This window comes from Polypterus senegalus, chromosome 1, assembly GCF_016835505.1.
Source record: "Polypterus senegalus isolate Bchr_013 chromosome 1, ASM1683550v1, whole genome shotgun sequence".
Classification (NCBI taxonomy): Eukaryota; Metazoa; Chordata; class Cladistia; order Polypteriformes; family Polypteridae; genus Polypterus; species Polypterus senegalus.
The window spans coordinates 83,712,937-83,731,189 of NC_053154.1; the positions used below are offsets into that span (position 1 = coordinate 83,712,937).

General features: G+C 40.0%; 1 protein-coding gene across 1 annotated transcript in view; it reads right to left on the bottom strand.

Moving 5' to 3' along the window:
* Positions 1-3,053, bottom strand: part of LOC120528326 — a 76,258-nt gene extending 73,205 nt beyond the window's left edge. The window contains exons 1-2 of the mRNA XM_039752475.1: positions 2,974-3,053; positions 475-555 (exon numbers count right to left, since the gene is read on the bottom strand). Coding sequence (XP_039608409.1) covers positions 475-555; positions 2,974-3,040 — 148 coding nt within the window. The 5' untranslated portion in view covers positions 3,041-3,053. The remainder of the gene's footprint in view (positions 1-474; positions 556-2,973) is intronic.
* Positions 3,054-18,253: the final 15,200 nt, after the last annotated feature.

Genomic DNA, 18,253 nt, shown 5'->3' on the forward strand with positions numbered 1-18,253 from the left:
ATTTTAAAACTAACCTTTATTTCAACCAGTTGGGCTGAGCAGTTAGTAGAATTGTTATGAGAAAAATATGAGAAATATCAAAACCTGCCCTATAACTGTACTTCACTTAAACACAGAAGACAGTTATTTCAGGTGGCTTTAAATTTAACTTAGTTATATACAATGACCAATTAACAGAAGTGCTGGAACCATGGATAGAAAAATATGACAGGCAAGTACAGTATGTTACCAGACATCAAGGAGAAAACATTCAAATCACAGTTGTTAAATGTTATTTTAATATTGCTTTTTGTCAGTATTAATTCCAGATATGCTTTGTATCATTTTCCTTATTTTTGTATTTATTTCTTGTACCACACATTTCCCATTACTGTGAAGGCAGCACAATCTTAAAGGGTGTATGATACATCACATATATCTGATGGCCTTTTTAAAATATCGTTAAATGTATGGCATATAGAATATAAAACATACCTGACTTATTAGCTAATACTTCTAAATCAACCCACAACAGAATGAATACGAAGGTAACCAAGACCATCTCTGTGGGTTTACCTGAAATCAGATGAAAGTTTTCAGCAAACAAACAGTACAGCAACAAAAAGCAGTGTAAACTAAATATTTTTTAACATTACACATTCCAAATATCTGAAAGAAAAGGTTTATAGCTATTTTAAACAATTTAGAAAATGTACTCTGATTATTCATAAAACAAATAGTAAATCAAAGAAACAGTTTGGACATTGTCATTTTTCTGTTTTTATCTAACCTTTCACCATTAGGCATCCATATAATAAGTCTTCTGATTCATTAAATTTTTAAGGAGGTGATACACTAAGCAAACTCCTGTCAATCATGAATAATCCACTGCATCCACTGAACAGTGTCATCTCCAGGCAGAGGAGCAGCTTCAATGACAGACTGAGGAGATCGTTTCTCCCCCACACTATGCGACTCTTCAATTCCACCCGGGGGAGTAAATGCTAACATTAATTTTATTTTAATTTTTTTTTATTTTTTTCATTTTTATTACTATTTAATTTAATATTGTTTCTTTGTATCAGTATACTGCTGTTGGATTATATGAATTTCCCCTTGGGATTAATAAAGTATCTATCTATCTATCTATCTATCTATCTATCTATCTATCTATCTATCTATCTATCTATCTATCATAACAAAATTAAGCCAAGCAATGGAGACATGCATGTGCATTATTACGATGATGCACATTCTGTTATGGATTACGCTCATTTGGCATAAAGAAACAAAAATCCATATTCTGTTGCTGAAGTAACTGCAGCAATTGTAAAAAAATATGCAAAGTAAAAGAAACATATCCTTCATGCTATTTTAGAAGGCCAAAACAATGGCAGTTGCCAAGGTGACGACACATAGTGTAAAAAGTATGGGAAGATCAAGGAAAATGAGTTTCATGGGGCATCAAGAAGATTTTGACAAAACATTTGACAACTCTGGATAGGTAAGTGTGGCATCACCCAGACAGTTCTCAGCAAAGCTAAGGAATTAATGTCCTTGACTGATTATGTCAATAATAGGTGGAATGAGCACCGTGAGGAACTCCTAAAACTAAGGAATATGCCCATATTTGTGCAAATGATGCCTAAATAATAGGTTAGGACAGGATTAGTCTCTGTGGTTTAGGTCACTATGATGAGATGTAGGTTAATCAAGGACTGGTTAAACTAGAACAATGGTGAGCATGTAGTTTAGGACAGACCAGGTTTACAACTTAACAGAAAGGAGCTCACAGTAGTATTAATAAAACCATACAAAATAACTCTGGAGTTTCTAAGCAGCAGCAGCAACTCATAATAGCTGGGGATTTTAATTGCAGTCTTGACCCTGTTTTTTATTGGTCAACAACAGCAACCACAGCATTATTTAAAATTATGGCAACCATAATTTTAAATTTCATAAAGGTTCATAACCCCTTGGATCCATGGAGATTTCACTACTCTTACTGAATCAAACTTGAGAGACAGGCAAAGAGGTCAAACCAAATAAAACTTGAAGAAGCACAAAAACAAAGAATTCTTTTTTCTTTTTTTTTTTGAAGAGGTTGTATACACAGATGAATTAATGAAGGAGCCCCTCAGCTGACCTTTTATTCCATCACACTGATTACTAGCAGGTTACCACCCTTGAAGCAGTGCTGCTAGAAAAGCAGGATGCCGTGCTAACAACGGCTCTCAAATCAGCGGTTACAGAAGGACTTGACAATAGCAGTCAAGACGTTAGAATTAACAAAATAAAATCACACAAAGCTAATAATGACAAGATGGTTATCACATCCACACAGTTCCTTAACAGGGATTGTTGGATGATACTGAAGGCATTGGAGAAATCACAAAATGTAATTCTCACTGGTCTGCCAGCATTTTCCAGGTGGGAGTAAGCCCTGTGGTCCAGATAGATAAATGCATTTGCCACTTCCCTGTTTGCCCAATAGGCAAGCTGCTGTGGGTCCAAGTGGTCTTTCACAAGAGCACTTGCATAGTACAGAACCAGCCCCCATGATGTGGGTTGCATGGGCCACTAGTCTGTAGATTGAATAGACTTTATAACTAAGGCTTTTGTAAAAAAAATAATCCATCTGTCAGTATTCTTTTCAAGACATAGTAGCCAAAATAATGAAGTCTGGATCTGTCCAGTATTTTTATAACTACTTTAAGCTTGAAAAGATTTTAATTGCTTTATTATCTTAATGACAACACATCTGTGAAATGATGTCCTGTCATAGAATTTATATCTCTCATTTACTCAAATGCATCCTTGGTTTTGTTAGCTTCCTTTATGCTTAAAGGATACTATTACTAAGGTTTAAACTGATATAAATGTACACATGAAATATCCTGATTTGCAAAATTAGAAATGATATCTATCAAGTACACAACTTGAGCAAAGAGAGCTATGGTTTCTACATTTAACAATAACAAGTAAATTACCTACCTTTTACTTCCTTTAGCCAAACCACAAGCAAAATGTTCAGAATTATGATCAAAAGGACCTTGGTCATCTTCACTGTAAATAATCCTAAATAAAAGACAATTAAATGTGTGTTATGTGGCATATATATTAATCAGATACCATAATAATATTTATTAAATTTCAGAAAACATATGTTTCTTATAGGAGTGTCATGGTGGTGCAGTGGGTAGCGCTGCTGCCTCACAGTTAGGAGTCCTGGGTTCAATTCCCGGGTCCTCCATGCGTGGAGTTTGCATGTTCTCCCCGTGTCTGTGTGGGTTTCCTCCCACAGTCCAAAGACATGCAGGTTAGGTGCATTGGCGATTCTAAATTGTCCCTAGTGTGTGTGTGTGCACGCCCTGTGGTGGGCTGGTGTCCTGTGTGGGGTTTGTTTCCTGCCTTGGCTCCAGCAGACCCCGTGACCCTGTGGTTGGGATATAGCAGGTTGGATAATGCATGGATATGTTTCTTATTCTTATTATACTTTGCTTACTTCTTTACAGAAAGTAAGACAATGAACTTCATGTTTGCTTTTCATCTGACTCACTGTCTGACCTGTGCAAAACACTTAACCCACAAAACATAATTATGAATTATTTGTAAGTCACTTTGAATAAAAGCATTAGGGTAAATAAATAAACATACATACATACAGTATAATCTACAGAATTTATACATATAGTACCTAATAATTGTTACTACCTTTTTCAGACAATTATCACTTACAGGAATATACAGGAAGTGGAGAAAATAATAGAAACATTCAACAATATAATAAGTTTAAAGGCCTAATAAGGACCGACTTATGACAGTTTCAGTCCTTCTTGAAGTACTGTCATACAAATCCTGAACTGTGTGCAGTGAGGTACTGCACAATTCTTGCACAAGTAGTCGTCACCACTCACAACCTTTTTGACTCTTTTCACTCCCCAGCCTTGTCTGCAGACAGTGGTGATGTTGTTTTTATAGGAGATACAGAAGTTTTAATTAATATAAAATAATCTTTAAAGACAATCTAATACAAGTATATACATATATGAAAGTATGCAGAATAAAGTATTAAAAATAAGCAATTGATACAATGTAACTCAAGGGTAACTAAATGTAACTTAAAGTTTAAGCACGTGAGGTCTCATCTTAGAAAAGCCACCAATGGGATTTGCCAAGATTAGAATGAAGTGAATGATTAGCGAACACTCCTCTAAAAAGCAAGGATAAACTAATGTGAAAGGCCAAACGTCACTCCTATAAAACTGTGTTAAGATCAATAGAACAATACGCAAAAACACCCCTACTAAGGAAGTGCTGTAACAGAATAATGGGAGAATCCACATGAGTCCAAAATTACTCGTGGATTTAGATGATTGGTTAAGGTGATAAAGTTATGCATATTAAGAGTCAGATGACATGATGAATTAGATGAGGTAATGGTAATAGAAAAGTATAAAAGAAGATGAATTGTGTAATTGATTGCTCACTCCTTGGACTGAGACATATGTACATATCTTTTTGTTGATAAAATGTCTGAAGCTCTACTCATGCTGAGGAGATTGAATGAAGCCTACAGTCAACTCCTGTCCTTGAACACCTGGAAGACAGTCCTTCTGTAAGAGGCAAAACAGCAGCTTCATGGACAGCCAGGATCTTTTCTGGGAGAAACAATGTTTCTGCAGATATGATGGCCTTCACCCAAAACGATTTGCTACTCAGGTCCTCTCTAAAAACATCTGGAGGGTAATTGTCATTCAAGTTAACTTTAAACCCATGACAAGATATGATAATTATGCAGTGGGTTAATCTATAGATATACACTATATTATCATTTTAATAACAAACCATTAGCTTAACTGAAAAGTCTGGACAAAGCAGTATAAACACAAATAACTTAATTGCTATTTCAAGCTGAACTAACCTTAATACAGCTGTGCTCTTCCTAGATTTTAAATGTGGCTTTACTGAATATCAGAGTATTAACCAGTGAGACTTCTTACATTAACAATAATCAACAATAAGGAAAATAGGCTTTCTTACATTGAGTGAAATGTGGCTCTGCAGCAACAGTGCTACGGTGTTCATTGAAGCAGCACCCCCAAATTAAAATTTTGTTCATTCTGTTTGCCAAGGTAAGAAAATGTGTTGTTTAGCAAGTATTTTCAAGTGCTGATTAAACTGTAAAGATACCAGTTTGGGTACTTTTGCAACTTTCAAGTATCTTGCTGTAGTTATTCAAGGAGTGTCATTGTCTCTCATATTGACCGTTTATGAAGCCCCAAAATATAATGTATCTTTTACTGAGGAATTCTCAGACTTACAGGACTTACAGTAGTATCTATAATAATAATTAATTATGACAGGTTTCCAATTGCAGGCAATTTCAGTTTTTATGTGTCTAACTAGCATGAACCTAAAGCAAGATAATTTATTAAGTTACTGCACTCTTTTGATCTTAACCAGCATGTCAGCCAGCCTAAACAAAAGAGAGGATACGCAATGGATTTAATAATTTCAAAAGGATTAGAAATTCATGTGAGTCAGGTTGTGAATATTTGTTTATCTGATCATTTCTGCATTTCACTTGATGTAGAAATGCTTGTAACTAGAACTAAAGAGCAGCGTATTGTTAAAAAAATGATATTTTGATGCATCAGCAGTCTCTTGGTTTGCTAATATTCTGAGAAATTAGTCTGAATTTAGTGCTTACCCTAATGCAGCAAGCAATGTATCCATTAAGGTGTAAAGTCTGAATGCTAAGGTGAGCTGCAGCTGATACTGTGTCTCCTGAGGAAATTGTTAAATCTTCCAACACTAAAATACCTTGGAAAACTCAGAGTGTCTGAGCACATACTACTAATTGGCAATTTTCTACCCTTTGCATTGTAATTTAGTTACTTCAAAGTTAAAATTCTTTCTCATGGGTCTCCTTTTACAAGGTTCAGATTTTCTAACATTTAAAGTTGTGTATATTAAAATAAGGATGCTCATTTTAGTTTGGATGTAGTTAATGGGAGACTCCAGAAAATCAACTATCAGGCTTGACACCATGTTAAACAATCAGATAAAGAAAAACAAAAAAAGTTTGTATTTTAATATGTTTGTTCATGTCTATTTTTAAACATTTGTAAAATAAATCCTTGTCAATCACTGCCGGTTTGAAGCTTTCACAATCTCCAAGTATACATGTATTTGTCTTTCTCAAGGTATTCTGAAATGTCTTTCCATATCCCAAAAAAGTATGCTAGATCAACTGCTGCCTCTAAATTGGCCCAGTGCAGGGATCACTCTAACATTGCTGCTGGAATTTTTTACATCCACCCCTTCCCTCATAACCCTGAACTTGATTAAGTGGATTAAATAATAAATGGATGGGTTTCAAAAATGGAAAGATGGTTGTAAGGTACTAGCAAAATTTGTAAAGCATTTTTTTACTTTAGGACAGAGGTTTATGTTTGGGACTAATTTAATTGTTGTATGGTATGTGTTTTAATAAATATAATATAATTCTAGTTAATTTTAAAATAAGTTCCATATAGATAAAATTAACATCAGTGTGCAGATTTTTATGAATTTATACAAAAGTTTAGAGAGGAAATCTCAGTCACTCTTTACTGTATACATCACCTTTCACTAAGCTAAAATTACAAGACCTTTTACTATAGAAACACAGAAAGACTGATACAATACCAGTTAATTTAATACCTGATGACTTATATGTTACACAAACTTTGAACAGTCTACATAAATAATGATGAACTGATGTTATATGGGAATTAACTGACACTATGGTAGAATCAGAATTAGTACAGTAGATATAAAAGTGACAGAGAACAAAACTGCGGGCATAGATGATTAAAATACAAGGTAAAAACTTGAGTTTTAACCCTCATCTAAATGTACTAATAGAGTTTCACAGACTGGCCTAAAGAGTGAGAGGTTTCCAAACATTAGAGGATATCCATTCATCCAGTCCCTGTCTCACTTGCCTAATTCAGGATCATAGGTCATTAGTGCCTATCCCAGCAGCACCTCTGCAGACGCTCAGACTCTGTGCATCTCTAACATAATTGAACGAATCAGTGGTGTAAAGCAGAGGCACAGAAGCAAAGAAAATATTTAAAAGAAAACAGTTCTTAATTATATAGTAAGAAAGACAAATAAAATTCTCGTTTCATTTCAATTTAAATGCACTTCTCTGCAATGACACAAAATGAATATATATATTGTAGATGCCACACGGGCTGGACGGGCATCCCGACCAGGAGAGGGAACAGACCTGGAAGGATGGACCAGAAATGGCGTGGACAGACAGCCCATTAGAAGTTGCTGGAGGTTTATTATTCCCCCAACACATTAGATATCAGCAGCCCTGGAGGTCGGTGCACAGTAAGAAGCCAGCAGGGCATACCTGGATATGTAGTATGGCAGAGCAGCCCTGCTGGGGTCACTGGGTGCCACTAGAGCGTGCTGTAGGGAGAGAAGCTCCCTATTATGGACTTCCATGTGACCCAGAAGTACTGTCATCGGGCAGTCGCCCTGGCACTGGAAGTACTCCTCGGTCTGTGATAAAAGAGACCGCACTCCTTCATACATGCAACTCGGAGCTGGGAGGTAGTGCAGCAAAGCTTGAGTGGAGGAGAGCAGTGAGGTAGGGAGAGAAATTGTGAGAAAGACCTGTATTTGCTTGTGTTACATTTGGAGGGAGTTAATATAAAAAATCTTTGATTATTTGAACCTGGGACTGGACAAGTGTGTTCGTGTTAGGGGCTCAGTGACACCCTGGGTTTATCACAACTGGCGCAATCAGCAGGGTTTTCTGGCCGTCTGCGTGGCAGAAGACCTGTTTAACTTTTGTTGTGAGAAGAACCCCCCCTGATTGTTACACAGATTTCCTTTGTTTTCTTCTATTTCCGTTACCGTTATATTGAGAATGGGGACGGAATCCGGGAAAAAGAACGGGAAAAAGCCAAAAAGGTACAGACACTGGATGACGTCGTGCATCTACGGACATACCTGGTGGGAAGCAAGGAAGACAGGTCGGTGATTCCAAGCCGCGGAGGCCTGAGCTATACAGAAACGGGATTACTGTCGGTTGTCGGATGCAACGGACACCCTCTACAAACTGGTCGACTCAGGTTTGGATTCAGAGGTATGTGCAGAGAGAATGTCCGATTCAACAAGAAAATAGTTAAACTATTTTTCAGACGCCTGTTTCCTCGATGCTGATGCTGCGTCGGTTAACATGCTATGTTACAATCCACCTGAGCAAGATGGCGGCGATGACGGATTGTCTAACTGAACTAGTTGTCTTAACCTTGTGACCCTATTCAATAGGAGCAGTCACGTGGATCAGGCTGGGAAAACCAAGATGGCGACTACGGAACTAAAGAGCCGAATGAAACCCCAGCTAAAACACAACAAAACAAAAGACAGGTGAGTCACTCTTCGTTTTCTCTTGGGGATGACTGGACGAAGCAGGATGAATGTTCCAATCCCTGCAACAAAATTGATCACTGAGATGGATCAGTCCTGTCCGCGTTCGTCCGGAAGAACACTTCTCCCCATCTGCAGCACTGATGGAATCTAAACTGGATGTTCAGCCGTCCTGCAGCACATCCGACTCCTGTGTAATATATAATAAAGGAGTGCAGTGTGAAATAATCCCTGCCAGTAACACTCACTCAGACTGTGAAAAGCGGGTTTGGAAAAGAAACAGGGACACAGTGCAAAATGGACTCTGATAGTACTGAAGACCTCCATCAAGCAATTGTCCTTACAGATATGGAAAAGTCTATAGAAGTGTTTCCCAGGGTGGAACCTACGACCTTGGGGGTGGAACACTTACCACAGGAGGTCTGACTGGGATGTTAAGTAGGGTGGGCTCCCACAGAACATAAAGTAGAAAAAAATATGTTTCAGTTAATTAAGGCCACACAGACAGCGAAAGATCCTTCTCTAATTAATAGAGGGTCTCAAACTGTCCGAAAGACACACAGAAATACGGGTGGTCAGTCATTTGCACACAACACGCCCAACAAGGTGAAAACTGCCAGTCAGAGCGGCCTGCCTATATTACGTGGGTGTATATCCCTGACTAGGTCAAATACCTCCAGGGACGCTCTGACTGGTCCAGAAGGCTCACAGGGGAGTGACGAGCAGGTAAAGGTGGGGGCTAATCAATTCCCTACCTGCTTCAGTAATCACTGTGGAAGGTGTTTTGTTTGTTTAAAGAAGGGGGCACCGGTGGAGACATTGCCCCTCACGTTTCTCTAAATTGTTGGGACTGTCTTTGGAATGCCAATGGATGTCGGGTGCTCCCACTTGTTGTTTTCTTTATTCTTGCAGAGACAAACATGGGGACATGGACATGGATGACATGTCTCTGTGCTATGTTGACCCCCTCGCGGGACTGGACGCTGGGACCAATAAGTCTCTGCTGAGGGGGGAGATATGTAGATGCCACATGGGCTGGACGGGCATCCCGACCAGGAGAGGGAACAGACCTGGAAGGACCGGAAAGGGTGTACAGACAGCCCATTAAAAACAGAAGTTGCTGGAGGTTTTTTATTCCCCCAACACATTAGATGTCAGCAGCCCGGGAGGTTGGTGCACAGTAAGAAGCCCGATATGTAGTCCGGCAGAGCAGCCCTGCTGGCTTCTTACTGGGCACCCTCCCCTGGGTGCCACGAGAGGATGCTGTAGGGAGACAAGCTCCCTATTATGGACTTCCATGCGGCCCGGAAATACTGTTATCAGGCAGTTGCCCTGGCACCAGAAGTACTCCTGGGTCTGTGATAAAAGAGACCGTACTCCCTTATTCAAGCGAGTTGGAGCTGGGAGGTAGTGGAGCAACACTTCAGTGGAGGAGGGTAGTGCGGTAGGGAGAAAAATTGTGAGAAAGACCTGTATTTGATTGTTTCATATTTGGAGGGAGTTAAAATAAAAAATCTTTGATTATTTGAACCTGGGACTGGACAAGTGTGTTCGTGTTAGGGTTTGGGCCTCACTGACGCCCTGGGTTTATCACAATATATACAACAATAAGTAAAAATAAGTGATGGTGATCATGTACAGTATTTACAATGGCTCAAAACAAAGGTGATAAAAAATAACAAAAACAAATGATCAGACAACTCTTCTTTTTCATCCTTCTCACAGGACAAAAAAAAAACAGTTATCAAAATCAAAAGTGAAAAAATGGCAGAAGCACAAAAATACAGGAGAATCAGTGAAAACAATAAGTAAGTCTCTATGCAAAAGAATGCCTAATAAGGATTCGCTATATATAATTTGCTCACCTAACATTTCTCTCTCATGCCAGATGGTCAACAGACGACCCCTGTTGGGCATTTCCTGGTTTCATATCCAGGACCAATTAATGTCGCTCGTGAAATTCCACCCCTGCAGCCGAGATCTACACAGAAGTCTTTCTATTTATCAGGCATTTTGTTCACGCGTGGGTGCGTGGCTGCCAGCACACACACATGCGTGCCTCCAACTTAAGGCAGCTTTCTGAAGTTGTTTTCAGTTTTACTCTATCTCTGGGACTCCTGAATGCATGACTCTTCTGCACACCTGGCTTACGTCTATACATTACCATCCAGTTATTCTGCCGTGATTCATGTGGCCAAATGAACGTCCTTCCAAGGTATGACACAAAGTAATACCAGTATGTCACAGTGCCAGCATTCGAGGGTCCACACAGGAGACAGGCCTTCTCACCCGTGTTAAACCATCAGCAGCGTTTTCAACCGTAACGAGCCATGACTGCAGCCTTTTCTCTCACAGCCTCTTCACGTACCATGCAAGTAAGTGCACTTTTTATAACTAAACTATACAATGACAAAACAGCTACACTTAGTTATTCTACTGTCACAGCATTGTTAATTTTGACAATACAGTACATTGTTATTTAGTTTTAATCTTAGTCTTCTGACTAAATTGCATTTAAGTTTTAGTCACATTTTAGTCATTTAATTTTTGTTAGTTTTAGTCTATTTTTAGTTGAGAAAAAGTGAATCAGTTTTAGCTGAATAAAAATAAAAGTAAATTAGTCAAACTGTCAAAATCAGATGGTTATCACATATGAATATGCACAGTATATACTGTATATATAAACTATTATACTAACATGCACACTAATGAGCCAAACCACTTGTAGTGGTTATTTAACATAAAATGAAGAGTAGATGTACAAAAGATTTACTCCAAAGGTCTTGGTCAGATAATGGCAGTTATGGTCTGTCATCACAGTTTCCTGGCCCTCAAAATGCCTTAGTTATGCAGCTATAAGATTTTAACAAAACATTTATATGACACTAGCCGAAGCCTGCCGTAGCATACAGTGGTGTAAGAATAGGAATGGAAAATGGTGAAAAAGGAATTTAGTATAACAAAGGCTAAGGAAACCACCGACACAGTATAACGAAAATAGCAAGGAGCGAAACCAATTCCAATGGTCGAGAGAATACCTTCCTGTAGCAGGCTACAGAAAACATAGACATATATAGATAGACGCCGCATTCACTGTGTTGCCCAGTCAACATGATAAGTCAGCGCGTCCGCACTATTGCAAGTGGTAAAAGTGCCATTTAAACTAATACAGGTAGATGTGGAAACTGTGTTTTCTGATGAAAAAACAATAATGTTTTAAACAGTATCGTTTACATACAACAGATTTTGACAAATCGTTTACATGCAATTATTTATATCCATTTATACACTAATAATGGCAATTATTAAATAATAATAATAATTATTATTATTATTATTATTATTATTAAATAATTCCTCCTGTATAAGTAACATTTCTTGGACTGCTTTCTTCCATCTCCGAAACATTTCTAGACTTTGTCCTGTTCTTATGCAACACAGTACTGAAGTATTGGTTAATGCCCGAGTCACCTCACATATAGATTACTGTAATGCTATTCTATCTGTCATCCCACAAAAACTTATCCATCGCTTACAATTTATTCAAAATTATGCTGCCAGGATAATAACCTGCTGTTCTAAATCCACTGAACATACTACACCTATTCTCTCTCAAATTCACTGGCTCCCTGTTAACTACAGAATACAATACTAAATACCACTCTTAACATTTAAAGCTCTCCACAACCTCACTGATCTCCTACAGACTGACACTCGTCTCGCTCACTCAGATTCTCCTCTGCTGCTCTACTTTCTGTACCACACATCAAACTCTGTGCTATGGGAGCTCGAGCGTCTCTCATAGTGCTCCTCAACTCGGGAATTCTCTTCCCTCTCATATACATCAGCTCGATTCAATAACACATTTTAAAACTACCCTCAAAACTTATCTTTTCAAACAGGCATACCAATAGTGAATTTTGCACTGTTACTGCCAGTTATCTTTGTTTGTTTGCTAATTATTGCTGTTTGATTTAGCCTGCTCTTTAGCCTCAAGAGCTACGGTGGACACGGAAGGAGGATTAGAGATAGTGGGTGGGGCTCTGTCGTGTGTTCCCCATGATGCGAGAGGAGGGTTAGACTGGGCGGGCGGGGCTCTGTCATGCATGCCCCATGGTCGGGCGACATGGTCGATTATATATATATAAAAGCAGCCGGTATCGAAAAGAACAATGAAAAGTCAACGTGGCTCTGAGGTTCATATGGACTGTAGCAGAAACAAATGGACTAAGGCTGTGTTTGGTGAGGTGTTCTGCGGGGGCACATCAGCAGGCAGTACGCATGCCTCAAGAGTGAGGATGGACATGGCAGGAGTGTTACAGTTGGCGGGACTCTGTCGGGCTCTTGAAGTGAGAGGAGGGTTACAGTTGGCGGGCAGGGCTCTGTCGTGTGTATCCCATGGTCTTAGAGTTGGTGGGTGGGGCTCTGTGAGTTGGTGGGCGTGGCTCTCTGTCTTGAGATCACTGTCTTGTGTGCCCTTAGTGAATTATATATATAGATAACTTTTACTACGTTCTTCACATTTTAGGGGTTATGCTCATAAACATTAGTTTACCCTCAAAAACCAAACAAATAACACAAATTTAGTTCAGTAGTAAAGCAATGCTGTACTCATCCTCATCTTTGGGGTGCAAGACCATGAAGACCATGATCTTTGGGGTGCAAGACCATGACTCGCAGGTCACATGGTACCAGAAGTGGGGTCTTGCACCAATGGACCCCCAAGAGGCACACAACCTCCTGATAAGAGCAGAGCAAAATGAGGCTCCTGCAGGCGCCACTGTCTTCACGTGCCCCAGTGATGTGCCGGTGATGATGACTCCCTCGGATGACCCAGAGTATTTTTAATTCTGCTTCGAGCTCATGGCAACACTGACACACTGGGACAGCTATTGTGGCCCTGTTTTTAACCGAAGAAGCCCTACAAGTCATGCAAAACCTACCCCCCCGAAAGGCTCGATGATTATGACATCCTCTGCGCAACTATGAATCCAGTGGCCAAAGGGCACAAGTTTCGTCTCTGGCACATTGACCTGGACCGCCCTATATGAGGACAGGTCTAGGACTTTGTGGACCTGATTCAAAGCTGGAGAAGCTTAGGGGAGAAGCCGCTATTGATGCAGTCCTGTCAGGGATAGACAAGGTTCTTTATGCTGAGATGTTCCGGGATGACATCCACTTGATGTTGGAACTGACCTGTAGACTGGATGGTGCACAAGCCACCAGGAAACAGAGAGGCTACCCAGGATTGGCCCGGACTTCAATCCAACCAGCATTATCCTAGGAACTCCATAGTGGGGACTGAACGCAACTGCTTTCGCTGTGATCAATTGGAATGTCTGGCTCAAGAGTGCTGCCTCCCACCTTCACAGACCATGGCCATCAGTCTGGCCCAGGTATGCGGCTCGCAAGTTTCCCCCAAGATGTTAAGGAAAGACAATTTTAAGGTCTCTATTACGATGGCCGGATGTGAAATCCTGGCACTGTTTGACTCTGGTAAGCGACCTACTACTTTCTCCGACAGACCCCTTATATGGCCACAGACTGGGTGAACGTCCGCTGCAACCATGAGGGACATTAAAACATATGAGATTTTGTTACTCCCTCTGAAATTTAAAGGGAAGAATTTTAAGGTTTGGACTCCCATATCAGACACTTCACTCTGGTCTCTTTTAATGGGGAAGATGAATGCTCTTTTCCCACTGGTCTTGTCCACCTGCAGAGTGCCTCCCTCTGTAGAAGACAGAGAGGGTCTCACCGCTGATAATGTCAGTGAAGGAGCTGAGTTTGAAATTGAACCATAGTTGTCCAGTGAAATGGGGACGAATCCTCAAGTGAGGAACCGGGACAGCTAGCGGACTTTACCTCACCGTCGGTTGAGCCAGCAACCTCCCCAAATCTGGCACCTGTTACAGACCCCTACGAAGGGGGGGTGGGGTGAGCGCAATGCTGAGATAGGTGCAGAGGAAGCAGAGACTGCCACTCAGACAGTTTACCCACCTGGAATGATTCAATAGCAACTTGGATTTTGCATTCAAACAAGCCCACTTGGCAAATGATTCTTACTATCTGGAGAGAGAGGACCCAAACTTTAAAACACCCCACTTTTTAATTAAGGATGGTTTCTTGTATCGGATGATTTCTGATTGCATGGGGGATAGGTAGATTGAGCATTTAGTGGGAGATGATTTTAAAAATTGCTCACAGTCACATTTTGGGGGGCCATGTCGGCACAGAGACGACGAGGGAATGCATTTTGAAATGCTTTTATTGGCTGAATATGAACCCGGATTCAGAGCAGTTTTGAAGAGAGTGTCCCGACTGTCAGATTGTTTTCGCTCATAGACCCGCTAGGGCTTCCCCCTCACTGATACTAATTTTGGATGTTCCCTGTGAGAGGGTTGGGCTAGATATTGTGGGTTCACTCCCCAAGAATAAAAATGATTTTCAGTATATGCTCGTGTAGGTTGACTGTGCGACAAGATACCCTGATGTGGCTGGACTCTCTCAGAAATGTTCAAATGTATTTACAAGATTTTAACTAACCAGGGTACACCTTTCATCTCTCGTGTCATGAAGAGTTTGTGTGAGAGCTTGGCAATTAAGCAATTGAGCACCACTGTTTACAATCTGCAGATAAATGGCCTGACTGAGCGATTTAATAATAAGTTGAAACAGATGATACGTCGTGTTGCCTTTTCTACTGTTTGCTGTTCCGGAGTCCCCTCAAACCTCCATTGGGTTGAGTCCGTTCAAACTGCTGTTTGTGCCTTCCACGGGCTTGCAGGATACTACAGGATGGTTCATTCCCAATTTTGTGCCTTGAGCACCCCCCTCACTGAATTGACAAAGGGCAGAATGAACTGTAGTATTGTCTGGGCCGATGCCTGTGACAGAGCCTTCTCAGACTTAAAAGTCGCTTTATCCTCATTCCCAGTTCTGTGAAATTCTGACTCTTTGATGGAATTTATTCTGCAGACAGATGCAAGTGCTTTCGGTTTAGGATCGGTGGTTTTACAATGTTTTAAGTGAGAAGAACACCCCATCACATTTCTCAGCAGGAAACTGCTTCCCAGAGAGCACAATTACTCAACCATTGAGAAGGAATGTTTATTGATTAAGTGGGAAGTTGAGGCCCTCCGGTACTACTTGTGGGGGTGGTGGTTTACCCTGGTGACGGACCACACCCTGCTTAAAAGACAGAAGGATATGAATGCTCGGCTCACTCAGTGGTTTCTTAGTTTATAGCCATTTGCTTTTGATGTTTATTATCTTGCGCCTGGCCAAGTCTGGCGTAGGCAGCCACTTTGCCTACAACAGTGTGTAGACAGCTGGTTGTGAGATTTTTGAAGTCTTTTGAGACCCACCCCAATGGTAAGACACGGCGAAATGCGATTGCTGCATCTGTCGAGGGCTGCTTGTCCATCACTGACGCAACTGCAGGTTCACAGCACCCCGCAGGTTCGCAGTACCACAAAGGCAACTGCAAACTCAATACCTCCGCACACAACACATCTGTCTGTCCGACAGGTGATGCAGGGAACATTGTAACTTGGCCACTGACATGGCCCCGAACCTGCCCATTTGCATTATAATAGAGGGGTAGCTTCCGCTACAATAAATAACCCCACTGTTCCTATTTCGAGCTAAATAAAGCTGGTTTTCCTAAAGTACTTAGATTCAGCCTCATCTTTGGGGTGCAAGACAGCAACTCGCGTGTCACAATATCGAATTGGGAGAAGTGCTTCAAGCACTTCAAGCACTAAAATCCTAAACATTTTATGTTAGTAGTAATCATCAGTGATGGTGACAAGCCAAGCAGTTATTTGTTTGAAACTCACCTCGATTTTTAATTGCTCCAACTACTGTTGTCAGTGCCACTGTGCCCATATGTGTAAGTGGATGTGTATGAGGTGGTTTCAACCACAGTCCTGAATTATATCTACCAGTTACAAAATGGATGGATGCATGGAAAAGCATGCAGATGTGCTCATTACAATCAAGGAACAAATGCAAAGCTTCCGTTCCTTTATCAGGAATGTGTAGAACACTGTATTAATTGTGATTAATTCCCCCATTATTTTATCTGCATTAACACATGCGTGACACTGCAAGCTAAACAGTTACATCTCACATCTGAGGCTGAGTGCAACTGATTGTGGTCTCAAAGCTGCACAAATCTGTTTTTAAGTCATTCATAAAGGCATAAATCAGGCAATAACAAAAGCTTGTGTGTGTCTGTGTGTTGGCTTTTTTTCTTTTCATTAATAAGCACGTTTTCCTCAGTCACACACTGAAATTCTTGAACACGCAGCATTGCAACACATGACTTCTGCTGTATTTCGTTTTAACATTTTGATGCGGTGCTGTATCATCACCGCTGTTCAGCCTTTTTCATATCTAGTTTTTACTCACATTATTCTCACATATTATTGTGCCGTTCAAAGTTATTTGTATATTTCAGGTCATGCAAGTGTACAATACCAAACTTACTCTTGATGTGACATCCCTTCTAGCCACACACCTCAACTTAACTTGACACATTAGTATTAGGATGGTGAACGACAGCCAGAGATAACAGTACTGGCGTGAGGCAAGTCGCCACCTAGATAATGTTACATACCCTTGGCATGAATCTCAGGATAGTGTGCCTCTAGAAGCCTCTCAGGTTTGTGGCGTTCTTTCCTGTGAGCTTCATTCTACATGGCTTACAGTGGGCTTTATTTTCATCAGCATTGTAATTAAAGTTGGTCCATATGTCTGACTGCTTTTTTCGCCTGGGAATCACGTTGACCAACATAGCAAAGAGGAGTGGAGCAGGATTCTGGCTGATGTGATGATTTTTTGATGGCGCCCAAACTAGTGTTAACCAGTTACATGCATACAAGCTTTGAAGACTGAACCATTCCATTCAAGCTCGTTATTTGTTGGAGAACCATTTGCAAAAAGCTTCACATTGCTCATTGTTAAGTTCTCTATTTGTATCATTTTTATTTTGTTTTTTGTCAACATAGATTTTAAACGCATTTATCTTAGTTTTCGTTATTAATGGTGCATTTTTATTTAGCATTTGATCCGTTTTCATCACAGAAAAAATGTCATTAACGAGTATTTTTCGTCTTAGTTTTTATCAACAAAATTAACACTGTTACAGAATGCCCTGTGATACACAAAGACACTCGGGAACATAACTGCTTTAGGCACACCATTTCTGTCAGAGAAGACTTAGCAATTGGGATGTATTGGATGGCAACAGTTGCTCCAAATATTTATTAAGTCCACCACTTTGCTTTTTCTTTTGGCACAGTGAGTCTGTACTGGTATGTAGAGATACAGCATAAACATTGAAGTAAAATAGTGTAAACGTTTAGATAATCTTGATTCAAGCATTCAAACACAGGTCAATTTCAAATCACGTATAGCTAAATTAGACTTAGTGCTACAAGTTTAAGTAGCCTAAATGTGATTGGAAAAGTTTTGGATAAATGTGTTTTTTTGCTGTTCATACTCCTCCGAAAAGACTGGAAGTATCTCACATGACTGACAAAACCATAAGATATGTGTGAACATATATAATGTTTTATTGATTTCTGAATGAACTTTATCAGTTTCAGAGTTACTGGAATCCTTTAATACAATTTACCATCTAAATGAGATACACATGCTTTTTAAATATGTAGACGGATGAAAAGACACAGAGACAAATACTAATGGGTTTGGCTCTTTCACCAGGGCAAGGAAATTTTAATGTGAGATTAAAACAAAGTGCTGTCTGGCATATGCTGGACAAAATCACAATTAGCAGTTCATCTAGTAAGCAGTTCATCAATTCATA